Source organism: Manacus candei, unplaced genomic scaffold (assembly GCF_025592945.1).
Source record: "Manacus candei isolate 608988 ecotype Guabito, Panama unplaced genomic scaffold, ASM2559294v1 h1tg000033l, whole genome shotgun sequence".
Taxonomy (NCBI): Eukaryota; Metazoa; Chordata; class Aves; order Passeriformes; family Pipridae; genus Manacus; species Manacus candei.
This window is the reverse complement of record NW_026138081.1, coordinates 7008493-7034737: the sequence shown is the minus strand read 5'-3', so window position 1 is coordinate 7034737 and position 26245 is coordinate 7008493. Positions and strand designations below refer to the sequence as shown.

At 43.0% G+C, this 26245-nt stretch overlaps 2 protein-coding genes across 20 annotated transcripts in view; one reads left to right on the top strand and one right to left on the bottom strand.

Moving 5' to 3' along the window:
* The window catches only part of NUMB (NUMB endocytic adaptor protein), a 90409-nt gene extending 77104 nt beyond the window's left edge, over positions 1-13305 (top strand). For 9 of the 15 annotated variants that reach the window (XM_051791557.1, XM_051791552.1, XM_051791559.1 and 6 more), the window contains 7 exons: positions 1882-1956; positions 3511-3651; positions 5110-5311; positions 7178-7480; positions 9193-9342; positions 10187-10330; positions 11357-13305. In XM_051791557.1, the coding sequence (XP_051647517.1) occupies positions 1882-1956; positions 3511-3651; positions 5110-5311; positions 7178-7480; positions 9193-9342; positions 10187-10330; positions 11357-12072 (1731 nt within the window). In that variant the 3' untranslated portion in view covers positions 12073-13305. The remainder of the gene's footprint in view (positions 1-1881; positions 1957-3510; positions 3652-5109; positions 5312-7177; positions 7481-9192; positions 9343-10186; positions 10331-11356) is intronic. The other 6 variants (XM_051791560.1, XM_051791562.1, XM_051791564.1 and 3 more) reach the window with 4 other exon arrangements.
* PAPLN (papilin, proteoglycan like sulfated glycoprotein) overlaps positions 13108-26245 on the bottom strand; it is a 56322-nt gene continuing 43184 nt past the window's right edge. For 4 of the 5 annotated variants that reach the window (XM_051791512.1, XM_051791514.1, XM_051791513.1 and 1 more), the window contains 9 exons: positions 25329-25980; positions 24515-24652; positions 22981-23108; positions 22080-22218; positions 20543-20680; positions 19781-19908; positions 19116-19224; positions 17624-17799; positions 13108-17100 (listed from right to left, as the gene is read on the bottom strand). In XM_051791512.1, coding sequence (XP_051647472.1) covers positions 16925-17100; positions 17624-17799; positions 19116-19224; positions 19781-19908; positions 20543-20680; positions 22080-22218; positions 22981-23108; positions 24515-24652; positions 25329-25980 — 1784 coding nt within the window. In that variant the 3' untranslated portion in view covers positions 13108-16924. The remainder of the gene's footprint in view (positions 17101-17623; positions 17800-19115; positions 19225-19780; positions 19909-20542; positions 20681-22079; positions 22219-22980; positions 23109-24514; positions 24653-25328; positions 25981-26245) is intronic. The other variant, XM_051791516.1, reaches the window with a different exon arrangement.

Here is a 26245-nt window from a genome sequence, read left to right as displayed (position 1 = left end):
GATACTCTTTTTAAAACAGTTCAAGGAGACAGACCTCTACAAACCATTTGTTTTGGAAATAATAGGGACTTTTAGGCTATGGGAGCTATCTGAGCATTGAAAATACAGACTGTATTTTGTGGGTATTGATACTTACTGCCTTTTGAGACCAAAATTAGAAGTGACTTTTAAATGCTGCAATATTTTTAACACAAATGATGGTAAATTTAAGTACATATTCCATTAGGAATTATAATGTTTCCATTAGGCATTCCAGATTCTGAATGAAACCTTTTCTGGGTTACCCACCCACACTGTATGGTCATTTAGAAACTGGCTTCTGCAAGTACATCTCTGTAGTTTGCTTTCATGCTGTGCTTATTTTCTTTTTTTTCTCTTTAAACGCTCTTCTGTGCAAGTCAGTGCCATGCTCTGTTCTCATCAAGCTTTTTGAAAAAGCCCGGGGTGTCATTGCTGCTTCCAAAATGGGGACAGATAGTTCCTCCCCAGAAAACAAAAGTTCTGCCAGGCCCTTTTTCTTCACACTTGCTGCTTTCTCTGAGAATGAAACCAATGTGATATAATTGGAGACTTTTCATTCCAAGATAATTCATCCTTACAGTGTTAAAATTGGTGTTGCAGACTTGGAACATGCAGTAGCTTATGTCAGAATGTGTCCTTGTTCCGTTACTTGTTGAAAGAATATAAATTATATACATTTGCAATACACTATTAAAAAAATTATTAAAAAGTTGCAATTCTTGCTTCAAGCCACTAGCTGATACCCCTTCATCTTTTTTTGTTGTTGTTGTTGCTTTCTTCACTCCCTAGAGTGGTCTCTGGTGGGTGCCATTAGCAGCCACAAACATGTAAACCCAGTGCTTCAAAAAACATTATGGGGAGAATATTTTATTAACTGGTTAAAGTATGGGGCTTGTGAATTAAAGTAACACGCTAAAAAAAAAACCCAGCTATTTTTCTAGTAGTAGTTCTCAGTAACAACCAGTAGAATTATGTTGACCTATTTTGTTTTGAATTAATTAGTTTCAGAAGAATACGGTATTTATACTGTTTTCTGTAACTTTCCCTTGAAAAGTAAACAATCTAGAAAGAATCTGTAATTTAAATGGCTCCTGAAGCCTTCCTGTGTTTCCCACTTTTACTTACCCTCAGCTTGCAACAGCTGAAAGTTCCCACAGTTGGGTCTTGGATAAAAGCCAGACCTCTCCTCTGCTGTATCAGACTGCCACACACCATTGCTTTTTCAAGATACACAGCAAATGGTTAAGAAATCGTATTTTTCTACCTCTCTTCCAAGATTTGACATTTAGCTATTAAAAAATTAGTGAAACATGTTTGGATTATTGATCTTAGCGTTAGGCTTATGAGCTCGGTGAGTTACATAGTACCTGATGATTTTAGAGTGCTTTTAACACTGGTTTAAGGTGATGCTATGATTCTGCCATGTGACTATTGGGGCAGAGGGTAGAGCTGGTGGAAATATCAGGTAAGAATTTTCCTGTGTTTAAACTTGTGCTAAAGAAGCTACCTGTGGTGTAACTCCTTATGAATTAGTGTCTTCTGACTCTAGTGGAATTTTTCACCCACTTGGTCAGTCTTGAATTCTTTACTGTCAATGGATGTACACCTTATTTTTGCCTCACCTGTCCTGTGCCCTCTCCCCATCCCCACGATGTGCTGTTTCTGAAATACTGGCTTTGGCTTGGTTCTCTGAATGTTTTGCAACTTGGATTGAGCTTTGGGCACCCTACTGACCGTGGACTTCATCTACACTTAATGTTATGGTTCTTGGAGAGGGGAAGCAGGTGGCAGTCTGCTGTTGGCATAAAACTTTGTTTTTGTTTTTGTTTTTTTTCTTTCCTTTTTTTTTTTTCTTGAAAGTCTGGGAAGAAGGCCGTCAAAGCAGTCCTGTGGGTTTCGGCAGATGGACTCAGAGTTGTAGACGAGAAAACAAAGGTTAGATTTCCCTGGGCAAAAGTTTTAAATCTCTCTATGATAATGTATGTGCTATATCTTCAAATGGACACCAATCTCTATGTTAATGCAAATGTTGGTATTTGAAAGGAAGACTGAAGTGTGTAATTAGTTTAATCATTTCTTGCTTTGTAAACATATGTACACCTGCTAATTTTTTTCCCAGTTAATTCCACACTATTCTCAAGACACATTTTATAAAACATGGTAAGTGTAGCACAAGCTTGGAATATTTTTTGTTGCATTTACTGAAAAAAACATATTTTTCCCCAGTAAGTTCTGTTGACAGAGAACTTGGAGAGTCCCTTGACTTTGTTCTGCACCACTGCAGAAGGTTGCAATAATAATACATAGGCAAACTCACATTAATCAATATATATGTAAATCAATATAATTTCCAGTGCATCCAAATCCTAAAATGGGTCTGAAAGAACAAGAGCTTCCAAGAATGCAATGAAGAGAGTAAATTAAATAGGGGGGCTGTGCCTTTCAGACTCAAGTTAAATAGTATCTGAGTATATCAAATTTGATAGTCTCTAAGTCTAATATCTAAGCTGTTGGTCTGAAGTGGAAGACCAATGTATTTGTGGCATCCTTCTAGATTATTTTACAATTTTTTTTTATTGTGAAATTACTTTTTTTTTTTTGTGAAATAGCAGAGTATGTACCACCAAGGCACCTGTGTGCAAGTAAGAGCAAATGATTCTTGGTTTTATGTAGATGTAGGCAATTAGAAATAAGAGCTTTAGGCTTCCTACTACAAGTGCTCTAGTATTTTAAAAGATGACGTGGCTATCAGAACAGTTTTAACTCTTGTCAATCTGAAATAATTTGCTTTATATACATATAATTAAACACTTACTTTTGTCAACCTACAAGATATTTCTACAAGCCAGCACTGGCAGGCAGAGATAATTCATGTCCCTCTGCAGTATTGCCTGTCAAATATCTGCTCTGTGGCTAGACTTCTCCAGGGCTGCCATTATGGAATGCTTCATCAGGGCTAAAACTGCCATCTCTCAAGAATTCAGTTTCTAATACAAACATACTGATGTGAGTGAACTCAGTCTACTGATTGCCTCATTTAAAAGTAATAATATGTTATTTTTAGAAACGTTGCTGCATATATGTAATATTTTCAAATTGAATTTTAATAAGATGTGCAGACTCTGGCGTTAATTAAAAGTATGAAATTTAAAAAGAGAATATACTATTGCCTCCTGGTGGTGTTCAATACATCAGCAGAGGTGCCAAGTACTAGCCATCAAACAAAAGAAACAATTTTGAAAAAAGTTGATAAAATAATTTTTAATGAAGATGACATAGTCTATTGGAAAATGTGATCTGTTCTTTTTCTTTCTTAAGGGAACAGATTCTGAATGGTTACTTTGTTGACAGATAATTAATAGCCAGATCAGGTTACCCTCTTTTTACTATAAGTCATCTTTGTGCAGTTACTACTAAAAATTACTTGTTCAGTGTTTTTCCATATTTCCTCACGTTTCTTTTATTGTGGGGGGGATTTTTTTCCTCTAGGATCTTATAGTTGATCAGACAATAGAGAAAGTTTCTTTCTGCGCACCAGACAGGAACTTTGACCGGGCGTTCTCATACATCTGTCGAGATGGCACAACGAGACGCTGGATATGCCACTGCTTTATGGCTGTGAAGGACACGGTAAGTTTAACGTGGTGTGTGCCCAACTCTTCTAGCTCATAGCTAGAAGTAATGGTCAGAAAAATTGAGTACCTGGAATACTGCAATATATTTTGACTCCAACTGGAATGTTACTTACTCCTTGAAAATCATTTTAGTTCTAATTCCCTATATCTGAATTATTTGCCATTGCTCTGTGGTGTCGTCTTGTGGAGAGAAATGGTGCTCAGCATGTGTATAAAAGGAATGCAGTCAGCCTCAGCTATCTCCAGCAGAAAGGAACTACTCTTATAAGAATAGATGGAAAATTTTTTCATCTGAAAATATTTACAGCCAAAAACTGAAACAGCAATGACAGTTTTTCCAGGATAAAATCAAAGTAAATACAGACTGGTTATGAATGCAGTCTCTTGTATGCAAGTGTTTTCTTGAGTGAAAAGTCATCCGAATTTTAAGGAATGGAGCTAAACTGAATTGAAGCATTCTGTTTGCTTCTAGAGGTGTTTTGAGTGGAAGGTTTAAAGTAAGTTACCTCTATCAGTTTCTTGCTGTGTAGACTTAAGTAAGTTATTTAACTCCATCATCTGGCCTTTCCCTCTATCTGCTTTTTGTTGATTCCTGCCTTTATTATACAGAGTGCTTGAAACCTCATGCAAATTTATTGTGTGAACTCCACAGAGCTGCACGTTCAGAGTAGTAGTGCTTGACAATTTATCGTTTCTCTTTTAACAATTAAGGTAGAAATTCCCAGTAAAACTTAAGTTAGAGCTGGAACATTTCTATTTTCCTCTGTGAATAACAGGTCAATTCACTTACTGGATAGATGAGTTGAGCTACTGGTAGCAATAGTGCCTCTGACTCAACTGTCACCGCCGTATCAGCTGGGTTGCTGGACTTCCTCCGACTTGAATTTCCTTTCCTTATTGCAGTTATTGGATAGTGGATCCTTTTAACCTCACTGGTGAATAATGGAAGTGCTTTTCAGAAGGCACTCTTAACTTGTGCATTCGGTCAGGGCCATTAAGAGGTGTAAGTAGTCACCACTGTACTTTTAATTTTCACACCTGCACACAAAATTGTGTCTCCCTGAGCCCTCTGTAAACTTGCTCCAAGAATAGCACTCATCTGTCCTTCAGGATTTACACCTTAAGATGGCTTCAGGAGAGTTTCTTTGTGTACAGATGTATCCAGAGGCAAGCGATCAATGCAGGCACATTATCACACTATCATCTTAGTAACAGTTGAACTAAACAGGTTATCCAACAGTCTCCTTCATTCCTGGGTGGCCTTCTTGAACATGGCTTGTGCATTAGTAGTTGGGTGTCTTTATATACCAGGTTTAATTTAGAGCCATACTAAAGACGACCAATTACAGTAGTTCTCTTTAATGCCTGAATTAGATGCGTCTTATAAAGCCAGGTTATGACTTTGCGATGTTTCTGTTCCAGTTACTGTGTGACGCAATGTTGTCTTGTGCAGGGGGAAAGGTTGAGTCATGCCGTGGGCTGTGCGTTTGCAGCATGCCTGGAGCGAAAGCAGAAGCGAGAGAAGGAGTGTGGAGTGACTGCCACCTTTGATGCCAGCAGAACCACATTCACTAGAGAGGGGTCATTCAGGGTCACTACAGCTACTGAACAAGCAGAGAGAGAGGAAATTATGAGACAGATGCCGGATGCTAAAGGTACGAGATACAACTTAAACAATCATCTATAGCGAGCAAAACCAGCATTGAGGCCTGTGCAAGGATTTAGGCTCAACATCCTTAGAGCATTCCCTCTCTTGAACCTTGCTATGTTCAAACAATATTCCCAGACTTTTGTCACTTCACAGGATGCAAAAATTGCTCCCAGATTCACTCAGAGCACATTTTCCCATATCCCTTCTAGAAAAGGTGCAAGTGGCTTCATATGTGAAAGCTGCTTCTGCTTTGTTTTGTCAGCCTGCTTTATGGCAGAGAACACTGTAGGTACTATACTAAAAGGCTTTATTACAGAATTATTATAAAAATAGGACAAGTTTGCCAGACACATCTAAAGATTATGGTAAATGAACAGAAAATGAAATGCATTTTTCTTAGAAAAGAATGTAATTTAAAAAATATTTTTATGGCAGATTACAGAGCGTATGTATAGAATAATACTGCATAGGGGAAGAACAGAGTGCTTTCTAAAAAAAAAAACAGAACAAAACAACCACCCCTTCCCAATAAAACACACAACTGTTACACTGTTAATTACATTCAAAACTAATAACTAACTGATTTTAGAGGAGTTAGTGTTCTGAAACTGAAGTGTAGAACTTGTTACACAATTTTTATTATAAGTAGTGGAGTTCTACAGCTAACAAAAAATAAATATTATAAATATTGTTCATAACTCTCTTTACAGTGGAGTCAAACTCTTGTTTCAGAGGATTTCACAGCAAGTTTTATGCTGCCCCTCGATTGCAAAACTTTAATCTTTGTTTTCGTCATCCATCTGCTTGTTCCCGTACGTTAGTTTTAGAATGTGCTAAATGAAGCTTAAACACAAGGCCTTTGTTACTTGAGGGCATGAGTCAAAATCTTGACTCAATGAAGGTGTGTGAAATCCTTTCCAAGAAAGACTGATTAGAAAAGTTTCACTTGAACGAGCAGCTGCAACTCACGGGTACTGAAGCTTGCAAGACAACATAATTAGTTCCTCCTACCATTCCAGCTCCTCAGAAATCTCTAGTCTGACTCCTCTCTTTATCAGATTTCTAGTTTTTCTGCTGATATGTCAAAAAAAAGTAATTGTTTTTCTTAAAACGTTTAGAAAATGATATAGGTAAAATAAGAGTTCATACCAGCATAGTGAGATTTCCCCTTGTCCTGCTGTGTTGATGATCCCCAAAGCCAATTCATTTATGAGTGAGAGAGAGTCCTCCTAGAGATGGAAAACTCCCCATTGCTATTCTATTATTTTCTGGAGGAGCTGGGGAACTGCAGCCTGAGCGCTGAATGCAGTCTAACTTGTTAAGTGCTGCTGCTACCTTTGGCCTGCTAAAGCTTGTGCAGTGTGTTTGGCTGCTGCTGCTGATTCTGCAGGGCTGGCAGGGTGGCTTTTGAAAGAAGGTGCTAGAGCTGGGTTCTGTTCCCTGTTGCTGCTGAGCTATGGCACCCTAAGTCACTTAATACAGTTTGTAGTAATATTTTGGCCATGGTTCTGTGTGAGGGAAAGTAGAGGTCTCAAACACACCGTACATTTTTTAGTCTTACTCATAAATGAATTGCAAGTATTTTTAGAGCTAGAGTCTCAGGAACAGCTAGAGAGAATACATATGTAAAGCTAGCATTTCTGGGAAGTGGCCTTAGTAAGCTGTGGAGCCTGGATGTATGTAAAGTGACATGGTGGAGGCCATGGAGTTATATAGAACTGAGTTTTCTGCTGTGCTATTAGAAACTCATTTGGTAGAGTACTGGTTATGCAAATTCTTGGAATTTCTCTTTTCAAAACAAACGGGAATAGGGGCAGGCAGTTGAACAGTACTTTGCTTTACTTTTCTAACCTCACCCTGTTTCCTCCAGCAGTTGAAACAGAAGTGAAAACAGTAGCACCAGGTGCTGCACCAAACAATACTGCCCCCTCTTCTGGCTCACCAACCTCTCCTACTGCTGAAGTTGCTGCCTCTCTGGATAAAGAAATGAGCAATCCCCACGCTATCCCACGGAGACATGCCCCTATAGAGCAGCTTGCCAGGCAAGGGTCTTTCAGGGGCTTCCCTGCCCTTAGCCAAAAGATGTCTCCTTTTAAACGCCAGTTGTCTTTGCGAATAAATGAGCTGCCTTCAACAGTGCAAAGGAAGACCGATTTCCCCATGAAAAACTCAGGTAAAACCAAATGGTTCCAGTAAAACATTAGCTTATATTGTCTGTTCCTCCTTTCTTTGTGGCTTCAAAAAACTCCTTATTTTCTAGTAAATCCTTCTTCATGTTATCACTTATGAACAAACATCGCTATGTCATAAAAATTCTGCTTCTGAAATAGTCAAGAATTTCAAATGCACTGTCCACATGCAGAAGACAAAATGTTCTAATCACTGTCTGAAATACTGGATCACAGCTTGAAGTGCTCCAGGAATGGGTGTTGGTGAATTAGTAGGTGCTGGCTCTTCCCTCTGAGTCACTGAACCAGTTCTTCCACTTACTGTCAGGGCATCCTGAGAGACAAATCCCTTCAAGGCCTTAACCACTTGTCAGAGGATCATGTGATGATTGTCTGTCCTGCCTGTCTGAATTCTTTCTGAGAACAATGAAATTGCTTTTCACCTTGCATTAAAAGAAACTTAACTGTTTAAGTTGTACAGTTTCCACGTGATGGTAGTGCGGTTTTCTAAAGTCATCCCAACATAAACACCTGGGATGCTCAGTACCTTGCCTAATGTCCTAGAGTTCCCTTAGCTAGGTTATCCTGGAGGCCAGCTGTACTCTCACTTGGCAACAGGGCTCATTTTGGGATTCTAAGCTTTGAAGTAAAAATCATTGTGGCAAAGGCAAACTCAACAAAAAAACTTACTCTGACTCCTTGTTTAGTGACCTGTGCTTTAAGACCAGCACTGAGTTGATCAGTTTTACAACACTAGTGCACTACTCACTAGTGATACTCAATGAGCACACTACTATCTGAATTTTTCATGATTCAGAACAATTATGATGCATGTTTCCATATATGCCACTGCCAGTGCTGCTTACTGTCACACTACATGCACTGTATTGGACTATCCCTCAAAGAAACAATTTTTGGGCATGCCTCCCCCTATGTTTTAGGTATGGTGCATGTTGAGTCCAGCCATCTTACGTTTCTTACACTATTTGTGCTTGATTATGCCTGCTTATGTCAGTTCTGTGCAACGAAGGACTGATGATAGGTACTTTTGATAAACAATGCAATTAGTAATAATGAGAACATCTGGTAAGCTGGCAGCTTTACTCCAGATGTTACTTTATCCACATGATGCTGATACTTGGTTTAAAACTGAGTGTCCATTTTATTTGAGCATTCAGCTTGTGCTTTTATGATTCTAGCACAGGAGCTGGGGATTTCGGCTACTGCTGAACTGGAACAATCAACATTCTAACTCCAGAATTAACTTGCTGCTCTGCATTGCTGTCAGCACATTTAAACTTCATGTAGTTACTGTAGAAGTATGTTGTTGGAACACTTAAATCTATCATAAGTATTTTTATTTCACAGAGTGCCAAATCTTAATACCAAATCCTTGATATTTTTAGCACTTTAATTCTGAAAGATTTAGATCTCTACTAAAGCTATAGAAAACCCTTTTACTTCTGCTATGAGCATCCTTTAAATTTGGAATGGTGATCTCCTTACTCTTTTGACTTAGTCACAAAATACACTAATGTGGTGTTCTATTTCAGGTCAGATCGTCAACACTAATTTTAAAAAAAGCTGTCGTGCAAATCAGTAGCAAGACCATCTAGGACATAAGGGAACTAATTATATTTCAGTTTCACATTGGTATTTGTAAATTGTTTCTGTATCCTTTAAACTTCCCATTTAATGAATTCTGTTTACATTTTAGTCCCTGAGGTAGAAGGGGAAACAGACAGCATTAGTGCCCTGTGCTCTCAGATCACCAGTGCTTTCAGCACACCCTCAGAAGACCCTTTCTCTTCGGCCCCCATGACAAAACCAGTGACAGTAGTCGCACCACAGTCTCCTGCCTTTCAAGGTTTGTGATTTCTTTGCGTGCCGCGGTCACGCTGGATTAGGCTTGAACGCACAAAATGTTGCTTTCCAGTAACACGTGGTCTTAATTTCTTGTGCAAGTCCTGTTACCAGTATTTTAGGTGAATGCATCCGGCTTTTTTCATCCTGTCTGTTTAGTTTTTCTGTGGTTTTGTTCATAACAAAAAATTCATGCACCTACCACACGATAGTTACCTGTAAAAGGGACTGGCATTGAGATAATGGCTATTTTAACATTCTGCCTCCTGAACTGCAAAAACCTTACCAATTGTGTGTCATAGGAACCAAATCTCACAAGAGAAGAGATTTTGTGCCACCACAATTACTATTTTTCACACAAATTCTTAGATAAGTTGTGGAGAGATAGAACTCATAGCAGCTGCTAATCTTCATTTCACTGCTGTGCTTTTATGCAAGTTGTGTGAAAAAAGAACCACTCCATGTTAAATGTGGTTATTGTAACCTTGTATCTAAAATGTGTTCTTTTGAATCTAAAATTAACCATACAGTAACTTCTGGTGAACCCTCTCTCTTCCTTATAAAAACAACAAATTTAACCTCCGTTGGTCATCATAATTCAAGGCCTCTTAAAATACATAATTAATTCTCAATCCCACAATTCTCTTCACAAGTGTTGGCTTGGTGAAATGGAATTTACTACTTTTATTGACTGTCAGTCCAGTTTGGCTAATTTACACAAACTGCTGTCATGTGGAAGTGTCTAAAATTGTTGTATGTTGATAGGTATGACCTGGCCCACTAATATTCCAGTCACGTGCATGCCTTGCATGAATTAATCGCACTGATGTTGTCTGCTCCCATTTTAGTTAATGGCACTGCCTCTGCCTTCTGTGTGCTTGCTGCTAAACCATCCCAAGCTGCTGTAGTGTCCACAGCTATGCCAGTTCGTGAAACCAATCCTTGGGCTCATGCTCCTGCTGCTAATACTGGAGCTGCAGCCGTGGTCACTGGTAAGATTGGAAGTAGATCCGGTGCACTGCTATAAGAACTTGGATCAAAAGCATAATTAAGCCCTTGAGACAACTGTCAGTGCCACTTAATGGCAAGTGGAAGGAACAGGAACAAAAGACGGAAGTAGTAGCCTTTTGCACGAGTGGATGGAGGGAAGCGATGAACTTGCTGGTTCTGGGTCTATAATTTGGACTGATTCTTATTTTGGCAGCATTTTAGAAAATTCAGTGCTTAAAAAGGAAGTTATGAAGTTGCATATGTGTGTGTGTGTATGAAGGGGAAAGAATCGATGTGTACCCAAATTAATTTTTGTGTATTCTTTCCACTAACGTACATAAGGAGGGATTAAGTTGGTTGCTTAAAGGCTTTAGAGATTCATTTCCCCTGTTTAGTAAGTTTAGTCTGTTCTTCCAGGCCTTGTCTGCAGTTATACACGGTGTAGGGAGGTGCCTGAAATGGCTGCCACCCATGTGGACATGTGTTGTAGCAGGCTACAATCTTAACTAACATAATTTCCTGGTGTAAGAGCCACTTGACAAGAGAAACTTTGCTAGTGATGTAGTAGGTTCTGCTTGGCCTCGTAAGAGCACCAGACTTCGTCTTTAAAACAGTTTCTATAGCTTTGTGTTCTAAGTCCACCAGTCCTGGCTGTACAATCAGCAACTGATACTCCCCGGTCAGATGAACTACTGGTTATGGACTAGATCACTGCCACCAAGTTATGAATGCAGGCTCATAACTGCATGCTCTTCTGCGTGCCCTAAAGTCTCAGATGTCTCCTATGAAGAAAAATACCCATAAATCTGCATTTTAGCAAAAAAACTCTTGTCTACCCCTTCTTGATAAATGTCTTCCTAGAGCAGAACAGTGCAGTGGATGCATAAAGATGCTTCCAGTGTTGGTAGCATCTTTCAGTCATGGTGGGAGGAGGCCTGTCTGTCCTTGTGTATACCCTCCAGCCTTTCTAGCTTATAAAAGAGTGAGGAGTGGAAATATCAGTGACTTGCCCATGCTTTTCTTCCCAGGCACTGAATGGAGCAGCACCTCCTCAGGTGCAGCCTCACCAAGTCTCTTCCAAGGAAATCACAGACGTACTCCCTCAGAGGCAGACCGCTGGTTGGAAGAGGTCTCAAAGACTGTGAGAGCCCAACAGCAACCAACCTCAGCCCCAGCCCCACAGCCACTGCTCCAGCCTCCTCCAGCAGCTCCAGCTTCCCAGTCAGCACCAGCCTTCCCAGTCAGCACCTTCATCGCACCTCAGCCTGTGCCGGTGGGTGTGGTACCGCCCATGCAGCCAGCATTTATTCCAGCTCAGCCCTATGCTGTAGCAAATGGGATGACCTATACAGCCCCAAGCGTCCCTGTGGTTGGAATCACACCTTCCCAGATGGTAGCCAACGTCTTTGGTACTGCAAGCCACACTCCAGCAGCCCACCCGCATCAGTCCCCCAGTCTCGTCAAACAGCAGCCGCTCCCGCAGTACGAGAGCAGCAGCGCCACAGCCAGTCCTTTCTTCAACCCCCCCGCGCAGCACAACGGCTCCGCAGCTTTCAACGGAGTCGACGGTGGGAAATGGGCTGCCGAGGACAAGCATTCCCAGCCCCCCGTGGCTGCTCCACAGGTAGACGCGTTTGAAGCACAGTGGGCAGCACTAGAGAGCAAGGCAAAACAGCGCACTAATCCCTCCCCAACTAACCCCTTCTCGAGCGATTTACAGAAGACATTTGAGATTGAACTTTAAGCAGTCCTATGGGGGAGATGGATAAATTGTACATTAGGATAGAGGGATAAAGGGAGCAAAGGGGACTGTTTCTGATCAGTTTGCTTTGATAATCCCAAAGGTCCCTTAAAACAAATATGGGTTAGAAAGAGGGAGCATTATGGGGAGGACATAAACATACGGAGAATTTAATGTGCAGTTCTTAAAAAGAATCCTGGAGTCACCCCAGTCTGCATTCCCTCCTCACTTGGAAAGCTGGAAGTTGAATGGAGGAGATAAAGGCACCCAGTCCCAAAGCCTGTTCTGCAGAAACATCAATCATCTCACACAGAAAGGAAGGCAGATTTTTGTACCTGTGTCCTTCTGATGCCCTGCAAGTCCTGGATGTTCCCCCTCAGGGAAAAATGGGGTAGGGTGGGGGGGTGGATATGGATGGGATGTTGTCACCTTAGCAAAAGCTAGGTTTGTGGAAAAAGTTGAGCTTCCATTTTGAGTAACAAAGTGAATATTATATGTAAAGAATAAAGTAAAGCCAAAATCTTTATTTTTATGCATTTAGAATATTTTAAATAGTTGGATATTAAAAGCTGTATGAGTTGTAAGTAATCTTGCCAAAGGTTAAAAAAATGGGGGTTGGATGTAAGAAATTGTACATAAAAGATTGATTTATCTCTGATTCTTATTGTAAGTAATATTGGGGGGTGGAAAAAGGGGCTCTAGCTTGTTCTTGTATCTGTTCATTGTAAGTAGCATATTGCAACAACAATCACAACCAATAAGTCATTATATCGTAGTTTTAAACAAAGAAAATTAAAGAACAGTATTGTCATGGTTCGAAAACCATGGGGAAAACTTACTGTTTTTTATTGGAATCAGTCTACATATTCTATATAGTATGGTTTTTTCCTTTCATATATTGCTGCAGTTTCTTTGTCTTAATCTCTTGGTTCTAACACTACTGTGACAACTTACTGTAATCATATCTATATCCTGGGACTGCCTGGGAAACCATTTTATGTTTGTCTGTCAATAGTTCTTAGCAGTTTTTAACTTTGGTTTTGTTTTTTCCCACTGATTTGTGAAACCTTGTGGTTAAGGCTGCAGCTGGTCCAGGTTCTGCCTCTGGTGACTTGTGAAAACCATCTCATTTTAACTTTACTTTTAAACTTTGGCCTTACAAGCAAATGTAAGTTATATATATTTGTACTGATGATTTATAATCTGCTTTAACAGAAATAAATGTTGGTGGTAGAAGCACTGTCTGTGAAAGTTTTATTTCCCACCCTGATTCAGTTTTCAGTATTTGCCCTTCTGGGTATTTTCTGTGTTGTTAGGTGAATATAGGTAAGCCCTGCTTGCCAACCTAAAAGCTTAAGAATAATATCTTAACACCTCTTGTTTATTACAATGTAAGGTTACCTTGAACTTTAAGACTGAACTTGCAAAATATCCTTGTGACCCATAACCATATAAAGCTCTAAAATGGAGGCCATTACTGATAACATCAGATTCTAGGTTTGCATCACTGCATCTTCTGTCACTGAATATTTACAGAGAGACAAATATGAGGACATTAACATTTAGTGAGGGCAAAGAGGAAAACTCGCTTTGTTTTTCTTTTCCCTACTACTAAAAGGAGCCCTATGAGATGATGGTGTGTTTTCACTCTTTTTCTGTTCTTCCAGTGAGCTCATATCTACCCTGTTAGTACGACTGGTTCTCACTGCATTCTTATGGGCACCATGTCAGTTTAGACAGAAGGGGAAGTCAGACTCCGTAACGCGAAGGGGAAGAAATGCTTCCTTTGTCTGCCCCTTGTATTGGAGCTTGCCAGCAGCTTCCATTTCCAGGCAAGTACAGTGAGTCACACAGTGACACAGTCTAAAAACCGGTGACTTTTTACTTTACAGATTTTTACCTGCTTTCAGTATGATATGAACAGTAATGGAAACACTCCCTATGGTATTTGACTTGGTATAAATGCTTTTTTCAGCTTCCAAAAAGCTAACATAATTGTAGACATTTATAGTAGGAAATAGAGTAGCTATAAATTGTTCTGTTAGTTTCATATCTTTCACAGTAAGTGCCCCAAGATAGCTGAAAATAGCCCAGTATAGCTACACCCTTCTCCTGCCCTAGAGATAAGAACTTCCTACAATCCATTGTTTAGGGAAGAAAATTAACATCTTGATTCTTGGATAAAAAAAGTAAACATTGAGTCAAGTGGTTAAGTAAGTGGTACTATAGAGAGGGAGAAGCTCATCTTGTCAAATAGAAGAAATGTAAAGACCCATTAGATAACTTTTACAGTGATGGCATGTATTTAAAGCAGGGAACTGCATGCCTGCCAATCTCATCCTTCCTGCCATGGTTATGCAGCTGAAAGGAGGTCAGAATAAACTCTCCCCTAAACAAAACATTTTCAGTGTCAAAGTCCTGGCTATCAGAATGCAGGGGGCTGTTGCAGCCCTCATAAGTCTTGAGAAAGCACTTTCTGACCCCATCTTTTGTAACCACACAGCTTAAATGATAGCTGACTACAGAGAATACTTAAATACTCTAAAAATAGCGCCTCTGACACAGTAGAAAGGAACTTTATAGAACTGACTACTTACGCTGGGACAAGAGTCTTGATACACCTTCTAACCATGCCCCCGAGCAGGTTTGCAGCCCTTGACTACCCGTGGATGCCTGTCACATATAAACTGAGGGCTTCAATAAGACTGCAATTTACAGTGTCTGTGATTAGTCCTCTGGTCTCAAAAGACAAAATCCTACTATAATATCCTAAATACACAAAAAGGTGCTGGTCTGAGCTGTGAAATGCAAAAATATGTACAAACACAGTTTGAAATTTTCAGGACTATCTCATTGTTCTTAAATAGCCAGTGATTTCTACTTCAAAACTTAACTGTAACACTTGCCCTGCATTACAGCAGAGGAAGTTTTCCCTGATCAAATTAAAGGGTCTTAACTGCAAAATAAGTATTTTGTCTAGCAAACAGAATCTATCAGACCACAGAGAGAGACCCAGCCCCAAATAGCTGTGTGACTGTCACCTCTCACTCCTGTACTGGATTGCTTCTAGCCTTCTCAGTTTTGTTCACATCTTTAAGCAGTGTGTTCAGTCCTGAAGCCACACCCGTGCCGATGAGAGTGCAATCATCAGGTCAGTAATTCTTATTTTTAGGTTCATCCAAACTGATTTACTGGACTTAGAGTACAAACCAGCTTTAGGCTGTCAGCCTGAGGATTTACACCTATATATTGCTGCTGCTCTGATGGGTACTGAGTTGGGACTGAAGGAGTGTGGTGTGAGCACAGTCCTGAATTAGCTGCTTCCTTAGAAGTCTTAAAGTAACACAAGTAGAAGACAAAAGTAAAAAAAACCATCCACCCTCCCCCAAACAAAACATCAACATCTACACACCAGTCTCCTAATTTGTAGCTACATCTATGCAAATAATACATGGGTAATGATGCTAATTAGTATGGTCAACCCATCCAAGTCTCAGCAGGGAGTTTGGAATGAGGAAGAAGGGGAGTGTCAGGGCTGATGCTTGGGTAAAACAATAATGTGGAAGCTGTAAAAAAAATGCTTTTGCTCAGAAATAATTCCACTTTGAGATACTGAAGATGCCCAAGGGCCTTTCCTGGTTTAACAGGAATATAATTATATAATCTCACCTTCCGCCTGAGACTTTCAGAGCCTCATCCTTGTTAGTCTTGAAATGAAGGATACTTTTCAGCTACAGCTACTGTGCATCTGGAAGTCCTAGCTTGTTAGCCCATAGCAGCAGGCATCAGCCCAGGCCACATGCAGAACCAGGCTTTCCCTGACAACTAACTTTTTCCTGGAAAGCCAGGCCATCCAGGACTTAACTGAGACTACAGCAGATCATTGGGAGGTTTATTCTGTCAAGTCAAATGCACCTACACATGTATTTCTATGTGTATACTATTTGTTTCCTCCAAGCTGAAACTCAGCGCAGTGCTACCGCCGACCCCAGTTTTGCGATAAATTGAACAGCACAGTTCTGGTTTGAGGAAAAAATTATTTGTGTTGAGCCTTCCTAGAATGAGTGATATTTAAACTGCAGCATCTCAGAACAGCTAACAGTGTTGGCATATTCATCTAAATTAACCCTTACATTCACGAAGGGCTAGAAGTATTTTTCTGTTTTGTCTTAATCTTTCTGTGAAGCACTGCTCCTGTGTTTCACTCCAAAGCTGATTATAGTCAAGTAGAAACCAAACTGACCCTACTAGAAATTTGTCTAAAGTCTACTGGAATAAAACAGCTACAGTAACCTGACATTGCAGCTGCAACCCCAGAACTAGTAAGCCCCTGGAACCCAAACACTAATTTTATATGCATCCAGCTGTCTCTCATTTAGCTGTTTGCATTGAGATGGAAAGCACTTCTCAGGATTACAAATGTTCATTGCTCATTAGTGTTTTGGTTAAGGTGGTTCAGGCCCAACTTCAAACACTTCAGAGATTATTTTTTAAGAGCACTTCTCTCTCTTACTTGTATAAAGAATTGGTGTCTCCCTCTTTCATGCTGGTTATCTGCTTTCTCTAGTCACATCATCCTTACTTTCCCAATATTATCTTGTTATGTGAATGACAGCAACTACCCTGAAGAGATGGATTAGGTACAGCAAGACACATAGGAGGGAAAAGGAGTTTACAATAAACTTGGGGGTAGTGGGTCTCCCACATTTGAACCTTTACACCCACTACACACTGTTCAATTCACCCTCTTGAGCAGCAGCGCGGAGCTCCCAGAACAGTCCCATGCAGTCAAAGAACAGAGTTCAGACTTCCAGCCTTGTCCTGGGTCACCTGTACTTCTCCGTGGGGGTGCCTGTCACCCACGGTGATGCGGTGCGTTGGCCTGCGCTCGGTGGCGAGCACAGCTGGCACAGCAGAAGCTGGAGTAGTATTCGTTACCACAGAGCTGGGCCTGCAGGATCAGGTCACAGTTGGCGAGGTGGGGCTGGTCCACGCACTCTCTACTCAGATCCACAACATGACTCGTAGTAGCTGCAGTCAAGCAAAAGGTGAACCAGCTGTAAATTTATTCTCAGCTTGCTTTTCCCTCCCAAAAGACACAATATGTTCCTGCTTCCTCTACCTCACTGGTTCTGAGGGGATTGTTTTAAATTTAGTCCAACATCAGGAATGAGATGATGAGTTTCAAGATAAATCTGACACCTCTGGTGAGGTACAGGAGGAGAAGGCATTTTCAGGGGCTGACCTCCTGACAAGAGACCACTCAACCTACACTTTGTGTAAGGTCAGCTGGATGGTGTCCACAGTCCAACTACAAACCTTGCAGCCAACTATTTGGTCAACCAACTATGGCATTTTGGCCTCAGGATGTTATTTAGGCTCCCAGTGCCCTGCTTTGCACCGTCCTGCTTTTCTGCCCAGGGAAAGCAGGCTCCGGCTGCTCCCCAAAGCCCAAGGTTGGTGGTGGACTGGCACACACAATGGGCAGACTTATAACAGCAGCCAAGATACAGGCACTGTGCAGGGAGAAGCAGGAAGACCAGGCTGTACTCACTGCTAGGCCTGTTCCTCAGCACTTTCACCTCCGTGCTGGCACTGACAGAGTTACTCCTGCTGTAGGCATTGCATGTGTAGGATCCCTCATCAGCCTCTTGGACGTTGCTTATGATCAGGCTTCCATCCTGGGACAGGTGGATGTGGTGGCCATCCCCCCGCATGGGGACTCCGTTCCTGTGGTGAAAAACATTTTGTATCACTATTCCCACCCATGGGGGCTAAAGGAGCTCTCTGTGCTCTTTGGAAACTGATGTTCCATGAAAGGGGAGAATTTTTACAAATTCAGCAGGAAGTAAGAAGAAATCTCTAGCCACAACTTGTCCCTACAATTGTGTAGTAACACGAACCTGAGGGAGTCTACATCCGTTAGCCCGCAGTCTGCGTGGGAGGTAGCTCGCTGTGTGCTCCATATAAAGACATTGCCCTTTCCACTAGTACACATTTTTGAGGTCTGAGGGACCAAGAAAAAATCCAATGTGCCTTTCCCTCTCTCCAGGTTGTGGTCTGGCAGTACTTGTTTGGTTGGCATTGATAGCAGCGCATATTGCTTGAGGAGCATATGGGGTAGTGAGCAATGTGCCCTCTTTCCTCTCTCTTAAAAGTTTCTTTAAAAAAACAGCAAGATTGTGTCTGTTCAGTTCCTCCTGGAATAATCTGTGCCCAGCAGGAAAACTGCCTGAATTGTGAACTCCTAGTTACCAATGAAATGAAATTTGTTTCACTGAAAAGGGTTTTTTCGTTCAGACTCTGAAACATGCAACATTTTGTAAACTCAAATACCAAACATGTATGGAAGAAAAGCTCTCTTTGTTAGATGGTCCACTTCAGTCCTAACCCTCAGAGTAAAGGGATTTAAACAATTACCAGTCCATGTCTCTGGATACTTTGTAAGAAGGCTCCGAAACAGAACTGATTATTGCCAAACAGGAGAAAAATCCTCACCAAACACTTGCACAAATTCTGAGTTTCCCAGTGAACAATCAAGAGAAGAGGACAAAGCTTTTCACCTTAAAACACTTTTAAATCTCCCTTGCTTCCACTTAACAGTACATGGAGAGAAGTATTGCAGCAGGAAGCTGGGAGAAGAGTTGCTGTTACTGTAGGGGCTAAAATGTTTGTTAGGGCTAGGCAGAGAGGGTTTTATAAAGAGCAACTAGAGGTTTTCCTCTGATTACTCATTTTAGTTCTTGCTATTGTCATGTTAACTAGCTTTCCAGCACAGAGCCCTTCTGAACTCCATGAAATCTTCGTTTAATGTTTGCTTTCCTCCTTATTTGACCGGAACATGAACTTGATGACCCTGCCACACCCCACAGGGATCTTGGTAACTAACATCCAAGTTGTTTAAGAAAGGGTAGGTGATACTAGTTGGGCTGAGAACTGTGGTCTCTGCCATAACTGGCAGGCACCCTGCATTAGTATTTGCAGGGTAAATGATGATGTTTGTAAAGAGAAGGAATGGGAAGTTGTTCTGTCTCATTTTTGCTCACCTTGACCACCTTATATTCACGTTGTTGCCAGTCACTGTACAATGAAGCCGAGCAGTACCTCCTTCAGGTACCATGATGCTTGGCAGAAGACCAGTGATCCTCAGCTCTCCTACACCAGAAGGGAAAACATTACTGCAGGAAGACAATGCTGAGCTGCACCTGGTAGCAGGAAAAGGCTCATGCTCAAGTCCAACACAACCCATGATGAGCTGCAAGTCCCTACACCTTGAAATAGCATGTTTGAGGCTGTGCTGCTGTTGCTATGTGGAATGTGGATTTCCTAAGGGCTTTGGCCTGAGCAAGGGCAAGTAGCAGAGGCCTCAAAGAGCATTTTTGTCCAGCTGGACACATGCATGTTACATGCACAGAAGGACGATCTACTCAGTTTCTCTTGCTCTTATACCCATTCCACCTGCAAATAAGGCCCTGAGAGTGACCCTTCCTGTGCCTTTTCCCACTGCCTGGAGCACCATGATGCACTAGACACATGCAGATTACCATTGGGCAAAACAACTCACTCTTCCCTTGCCCTCAAGCTGCCTGTTAAACATTAGGTGCAACAGCAAAGAGGCATGGCCAGCCAAGAAACACACACTCCCTGCACAGCCCTCCCTGTTTCCTGCTTTTGTGCACAAGTGTCATGCATTCCTCCATCCATCCAGTACCTAGGGGTCGGAACAGGACCTGGCGCCGGTCCAGGTCACGTCCATTCGAGGCAACACAGGTAAAGAAGCCGAGATCTTCAGGGCTGACCCGGCTGATCACCAGGGCCCCATCTGACTGCTGCCTGTGTCTGGGGAACAAAACCAGAACCTCCCTCAGCCTGCGCTCAGGTCAGGATGGACCTCCAGATAGCAGAGCTGAAGCAGTGCCTCATGCACAACTGTGCAGTACTACTGAGCAAAGGTTTAGCTGCTCAAACACTGCAGGGGTTGTAATACAACCCTTAGTCGTCAAATCCCAGAACTGGTGCTGTAGATGCTGGAAAAGCTTGCTGCTAGAGCAGGTTTCTGGGAGCAGAGTGAAGACAGCTGCAGGAGAGCAGCACCAGTAGCCATGACAGTTCACTGCAGGCACCCTGATCTCTCTCTGCTGTGAACCTCTGCCCTTGCTCACAGACCAGCTGGGTTTTGGCAAATTTGCTTGCCACGTGTACTTTTTCTGCTAGCTTTGTAGATGAACACATTTCAGCCTTGACTCACTTGTAGACCCTGTGTCACAGCTGTTCACTCAAGGGTTCAATGTTCAGACTTTGATCTGTGAGTGAGGCTGGGGAAGGCAAGCAGTACAGTCTGGCCCTGGTGGAGGAATTTGGCCAGCATAAAGAAGGACAGGTCGTTATTGCATGGCCATCAGCATCATTCTCTCAAGGAGGAGTCAGGGAAGGAAAGGAGGAGGCTCTTCTTCACATGAATGGTTGAGCTCACCTGGGAGAGGAGAGGGGCTGCCCATCTTTCTGCCACTCAATGGTGAGAGTGGGTGATGCTTCCACTGTGCAGGGCAGTCTGACTCTCTCCCCAACACTGGCCTCCACTACTGTGGGCTCACTCTTATCCATTCTCAACCTGCAAAGTTCACAAGCACAGCAAAAGATGTAGAAACTTCCTTGTTCAGCATTTACCTTCAGCACAAGGCTTTTGTAATCACAAGCCTTATTCTGTGTCTCCAACAGAAAAGGGTGGTCTCTGCACTCCTATCAGAGCTCTGATGCTTGCCATTACCAGCATTCAGCAAAGAGCAGCCTCCATCAAATCCTGCTCCAGTTCAGCACAGCTTGGTGCTGCACTCCTGCCAGCTTAACCCATTACAGACAGCAACCCTGATTCTTACAGCAACCCTCCATATAACAGCTGAGGAAACGCTAACAACGTGAACACATGGCAAAATAGTACAAAGTCATGAACAGGGCACCAAGCAAGCTTCCCCCAAGGTGCTTATCTGGCACACAGAAATGAACCATTTTGGGATGTGAAAGAGCCCATTGCAATCACCTGAATGCATGCAAGGCCCAGGAGCTGGTCATCCACTTCATGCAGCAGAAAGGTTGAGGTCGGACTCTCACAACACCCATCTCCTCATGCTCTTTGCTCTCTGATAACTACAGCTAAGCACCATTTTACAAGGAAACTAAATTATGATGATCCCAGAGTCAAATAAAACATCATCTCCCTGACCCCTTTTCTCTGACCTGAATTCTTGATCTCAAAAAAACAAAACCAAAGAGCAACGCTCTTAATTCAGTGAATCACTTATTACTGCTTTTAGGCAGAAGCAGCTAAGGAGATTGCTGGGGAGTTCAGCAAATTGGCTGGGTTTTAAGTTGTAAACTCAAAAAAAGGGAGGGATCAGATCACAATCCCATTTATTATGGAGTCCCAACACGCTGCGTTTAAGGTGAAAATAATTTGTCCACTTTTATTTCTGTGGAGCCTAGAAGCACCAAAAAAACCATGCAAGAAGCTACAAAATATGCCGGTACATGAGGAGATAGGTTTGGGTCAAACAGGTTTGTTCACAAAATATTTAAAATTAATGGTGGAAGCTAGAGCAACTAGAACTGTTTAAAATATAGATATGTCTATTTTGTGCTAGTTAGGCAGTTCCTATTTGCTTTGTTTTTTTCCAGAACAGATTTCTCTTTCTGCCTACACTAACTTGAACATCTAAGGATGCCACCCCAATACTTCTTTTGTCTGAGCCTAACTCCTTTGCTGTCAGCTTCTCTGTGCATTTTTGCTCAGAATATGCTTCTTTCAAGAGACCCTCGGGGACGACAGAAGACAGCTTGCGACTGGGATCTTCTCCCGTTCCCGTTGTCAGCAGTTCAGTACTGCTTGCTTCCCAGCCGGGCCCCAGAACAGCTGACCCAGGACCTTTCCAATCTTCAGCTTTTCTACATGAAGAGATGCCATATGGTTCATCAGCTGGTCACAGTAGACAAACTGTTGCTGTGTGTGAACTTACCTGTATGTGAATTGCTGATGCACAGGGGACCCGGCTGCATGTACAACTTTCCTGCCTCTGGATAACTCTCGAAGCTGCTGATTTTCCTTGTGACGGACCCGACCTCTCTCACCCTCTGCCAGAACAGTGCTCTGGTACTCTATTCAAAACAAAATGCCATATGTGAATAAAAGGACACTTCTTACTGTGACCTCTTGCGTAGGGTTTCTATGAGCTTGGGAGAGCTTGCTGAACTGGAGCCAAAGAGCCCTTCAGCCATCTGTTTTCTGGCTGACTAGTGCAGTAAACCTGCACTGTCTACTAATGAGAGTCACAGACCTGCAGGCAAGCAATTTTAGACTCCTTTCTCTCCTGTGTCAGTGAGCATGTTGCAACATCCCTTAGGCCACAATGCCTTCTGCCCCAGTTGCCATTGCTGTTGCAAAGCACACTTCAGAGATGGAAGGCTACAGGGTGCCTTGCTGGCCCATCTTTTGAGACTAGAAATTTTTTGGGTTTGTTTCTGAAAAAAGGCACATTTTTCAGAACAGGGAATCATTTGTTACCCAGCAGGATCTGTTTGGGCAAAATACAAAACATAAATGCACCTGCACTTACAAGGATCAGGAGGCAGCTGATGGCTCTCAGGGATGATGACATGATCGCTGTGCTAGAAAATGGGGCAGGTTACAGGCAAGCCACAACTCCAGTTACGGGGTGGCACTGCAGGGAAAGAAGTGCTTTAGGGCTAAGGCTTTATCATGAGAAAACACCACACTAAGAGAGGCCCTACTGCTTCCACACTCCCTCTTGCCAGTGGAGAAAGTTTGCTCCTGCAGCTGGCTTTACTGAGCCTGTGGTCAATAACCATTAATGAGGAGCCCTGAGCTAATTCTCTGGTGTTAACCAGAAGATAATTCACCTGTGATCTGTAACTGAATCTGTCGGCTCTCTGTCTTCTTCGCATCAGAAGTGAGGCATGTGTACATCCCAGCATCCTCTGGCTTGACGTGGCTGATCACCAAGGAGCTGTCAGACTGGTAGGTGTGCCTGCAACACGTGCAAGGATTGACTGCCTCTGCCTGGCCACCGGCAGCAACTGGCCGAGGCAGAGCAGCCCTTCGTGCTGATGTTACATAAACCATCACCATGTAGTGCCCTCACTGGCTTAGAAAAAAACAAAACCCTGCTGACCACAGAGGGGTCACGGGCAGGGGAAATAACTGTGCCAGAAAGGAGGTCAGGAATAGAGAAGAAACTGAGATGGGAAAACAGGGAACTGCTTTCAGTAATCCTCTCCCATGAGGAGGCAAACTGCCCTCCCAGGGAGGAGCTTGAGTCCCAGCAGTCAACTGCAAACAGAAAAGCATAACTGGGCTTTTCTTAACTGTAATTTTCATAACACAAAGGGACTGACTGGCTCCAAACTCTTGCTGGAAACAGACCTCCCAGGAAAAACAGGTTTAAAATGAGTTTAAAAAAAAACCTGATGTGCCAGAAACTTCCAGCCACAGGAACTCTGGGTTATTTGGCTGTAGGTTTCACCCTGGATTAGTGACTTCGTGCTGCCCAAAGATGAATTCAAGAGAGACATTTTTCTGCATCGCTACCCACATGTCAGCTTCCACTAGTGCCTTGTTATGGGACAGCACTTGCTCTGCCCATAACTCTAGCCAACATCTCATTACTGGTGCAGACTGTACCTGTTTCTTCTATGTGCAGAACAGGTGGACAGTTCATGCTCTTAGGTCAATACACGGGCCTTTTTATTTCTTAAAAAAAAAAGGGGAGATGAATAACATGTGGCAGTTTTGGCTGGGATAGTGTTAATTTTCTTCAGAGTAGCTAGTATATGGCTGTGTTTTGGATTCGTGCTGAAAACAGTGTTGATGTTTTCATTTTCATGCTGAGCAGTATTTACACTAAGTCAAGGCCTTTTCTGCTTCTCACCCCACCCCACCAGCCAGTGTGCGGGGGGTGCACAAGGATTTGGAAGGGGACACGGTTGTGACAGCTAACTCTGACAGACCAAAGGGATATTCCATACAATATGACATCATGCTCAGCATGTAAAACTGGGGGAAGGAGGGAGAAGGAGGGGCCACTCAGAGAGATGGCATTTGTCTTCCCAAGTCACTGTTATGTGTGATGGAGTCCTGCTCTCCTGGGGATGGCTGAGCACCTGCCTGCCCATGGGAAGTGGTGAATGAATTCCTTGTTTTGCTTTCACCTGCAGCTTTTGCTTTAGCTTTTAAACTGTCTTTATTTCAACCCACAAGTTTTCTCACTTCTACCCTTCCGATTCTCTCCCCCATCTCACCAGGGGTGAGTGAGTGGCTGCATGGGGCTTAGTTGCCAACTGGGGTGAAACCGTGACAGTCCTTTTCGGATTGCATATTTGGCACTCTGCCCAGCAAGGAGCCCATCTGCTCTACAATGAAGGGAGCTGAGCTCACCTGTCAGAGGAGACTGGTCGGCTGTTCTTCATCCACTCCACTCTGGAGAGCGGGGACATGCCTGTTTTGCAGACCAGCTGGATGTTTTGTCCCACAACTGCTGTCACAAGAGAGGGCTTGGCTTCCTCCAAGATTGTTCTGAAAGAGAAAGTGATTCTATTGGCACTTTGGCTGCCCTCCTTTGTGTCCTCTAATCTGACTCTTGATGAGTTACAACCACAAGACAAAGCATGACCAGCTGCCCTTTCTCCTGGAAGAGAGTCCTGCAACCCCTCTCTTCTGAACAAATGAAGTTCAGCTCAGCAGACGGACACAGATCCAGTGCAGACATGTTTAGATCTTGCTCTATGCATTCCTGATTTTCAGGGTAATACTGACTGGATCCTGACCCAAACTCTGCATCTTAAAGTCTTCCATAGAACAACTCATTGCTACTTTATGCAGTGCTGAGATAAAGGCTCTGAAGTCAAAGAGTCAGCTAAATTTGTTGGTCAGAACAAGGAAAACACCTATGGATTCTCATTTACTGCGTAAGAAGGCCTCCCAGACAAAGACTCCAGGATTCTGCAATTGTTTCACACACCATACTGAAGTGCTGTCAGAGACCAGGGAGAGTGCAAGGAAAAAGATAGCAGGTAACTCCAGGGCCTGAATAACAATAACTTGATTTATCAAGGGGTCATATGTATAGCTAATCCATCACATGGTATTCCCAGATAGCTGGTCCCAATGGGGTAACACTTTAACTTCAGAGAAAGCTGCACTGATGCTTCACAATCAGCTGGCAGAAAAGGGTGGAGGTAAAAATCATCACCTGTGCAGAGCCTGTGCTGGGAACAAGTCTGCAGACTCCTGGTGCCCAAATCCCTCCGTCATGGAAACACCTGCTCCAAAAGCCTTATGCCACTGCTTGCCTTCACGGGGCAGCACCTGCTGGCCACTGCTGCTCTGGCTCTCTGAGGGCCCAGGCACTGCTGTTTCCCGCAAGTGCAGCTGGCTCAGGCTGTCCAACCTGCTTTGCCGTGTGTTCCAGCGCTGGCTCTCCAATATACCAGTCCTTGGCAAGGACTCTGACAGCACCTCACTTCTCCAGCTGTCCTGTCTGCGGCTGCCTTGTGTAGGGTTTGAAGCCCCATAGGTTCTTCCTTCTTGGCTGTGACTTGCAAACTGTCTTGTGAGTGATTGCTGCTGACCCTCAGCAGCCCCTGTAGGAGAGTAGGAGCCAGTCTGCTGGCGCTGCAGGGCTCCTGTGCCAGAAGAGGGCTGGTGCTCCAGACGACTGACCCCCACAGAGTTGTGGCACACTCTCATGCACTCCTCTTCCGAGGCAAAGCTGTTTTTATTGCCATGACAGCCACCATACCAAAATCGGTTGCACTTGCCAACAACACTCACAAAGTACCAGCGAGTGGTCCAGTTTGTGCAGGGGCCATGAGCACTGGGCAGCAGGCATATCACAGGGTACGCTACCAAAAGGAGCACAACAGAGGGAGATGTGAGGGTCACAAAGCACAAAGGTCCAGCTGCTTCAAGCCACCTATCTAGATGACCTGATGTGGGCAGAGGGCAGGTGGAAAAGTAGGACACCTGGGTTTTGCAGCCAGCTCTGCTTTGAAATTGGGCGGCAGCTCACATTTTCCTTTTTGCGTCAGTTTTGTCTCTGACTGAAGAACCACCATCCTCAAAGACATTTCTGAATCTAGATACCAGACAGATGTTTCACAGCCTTCT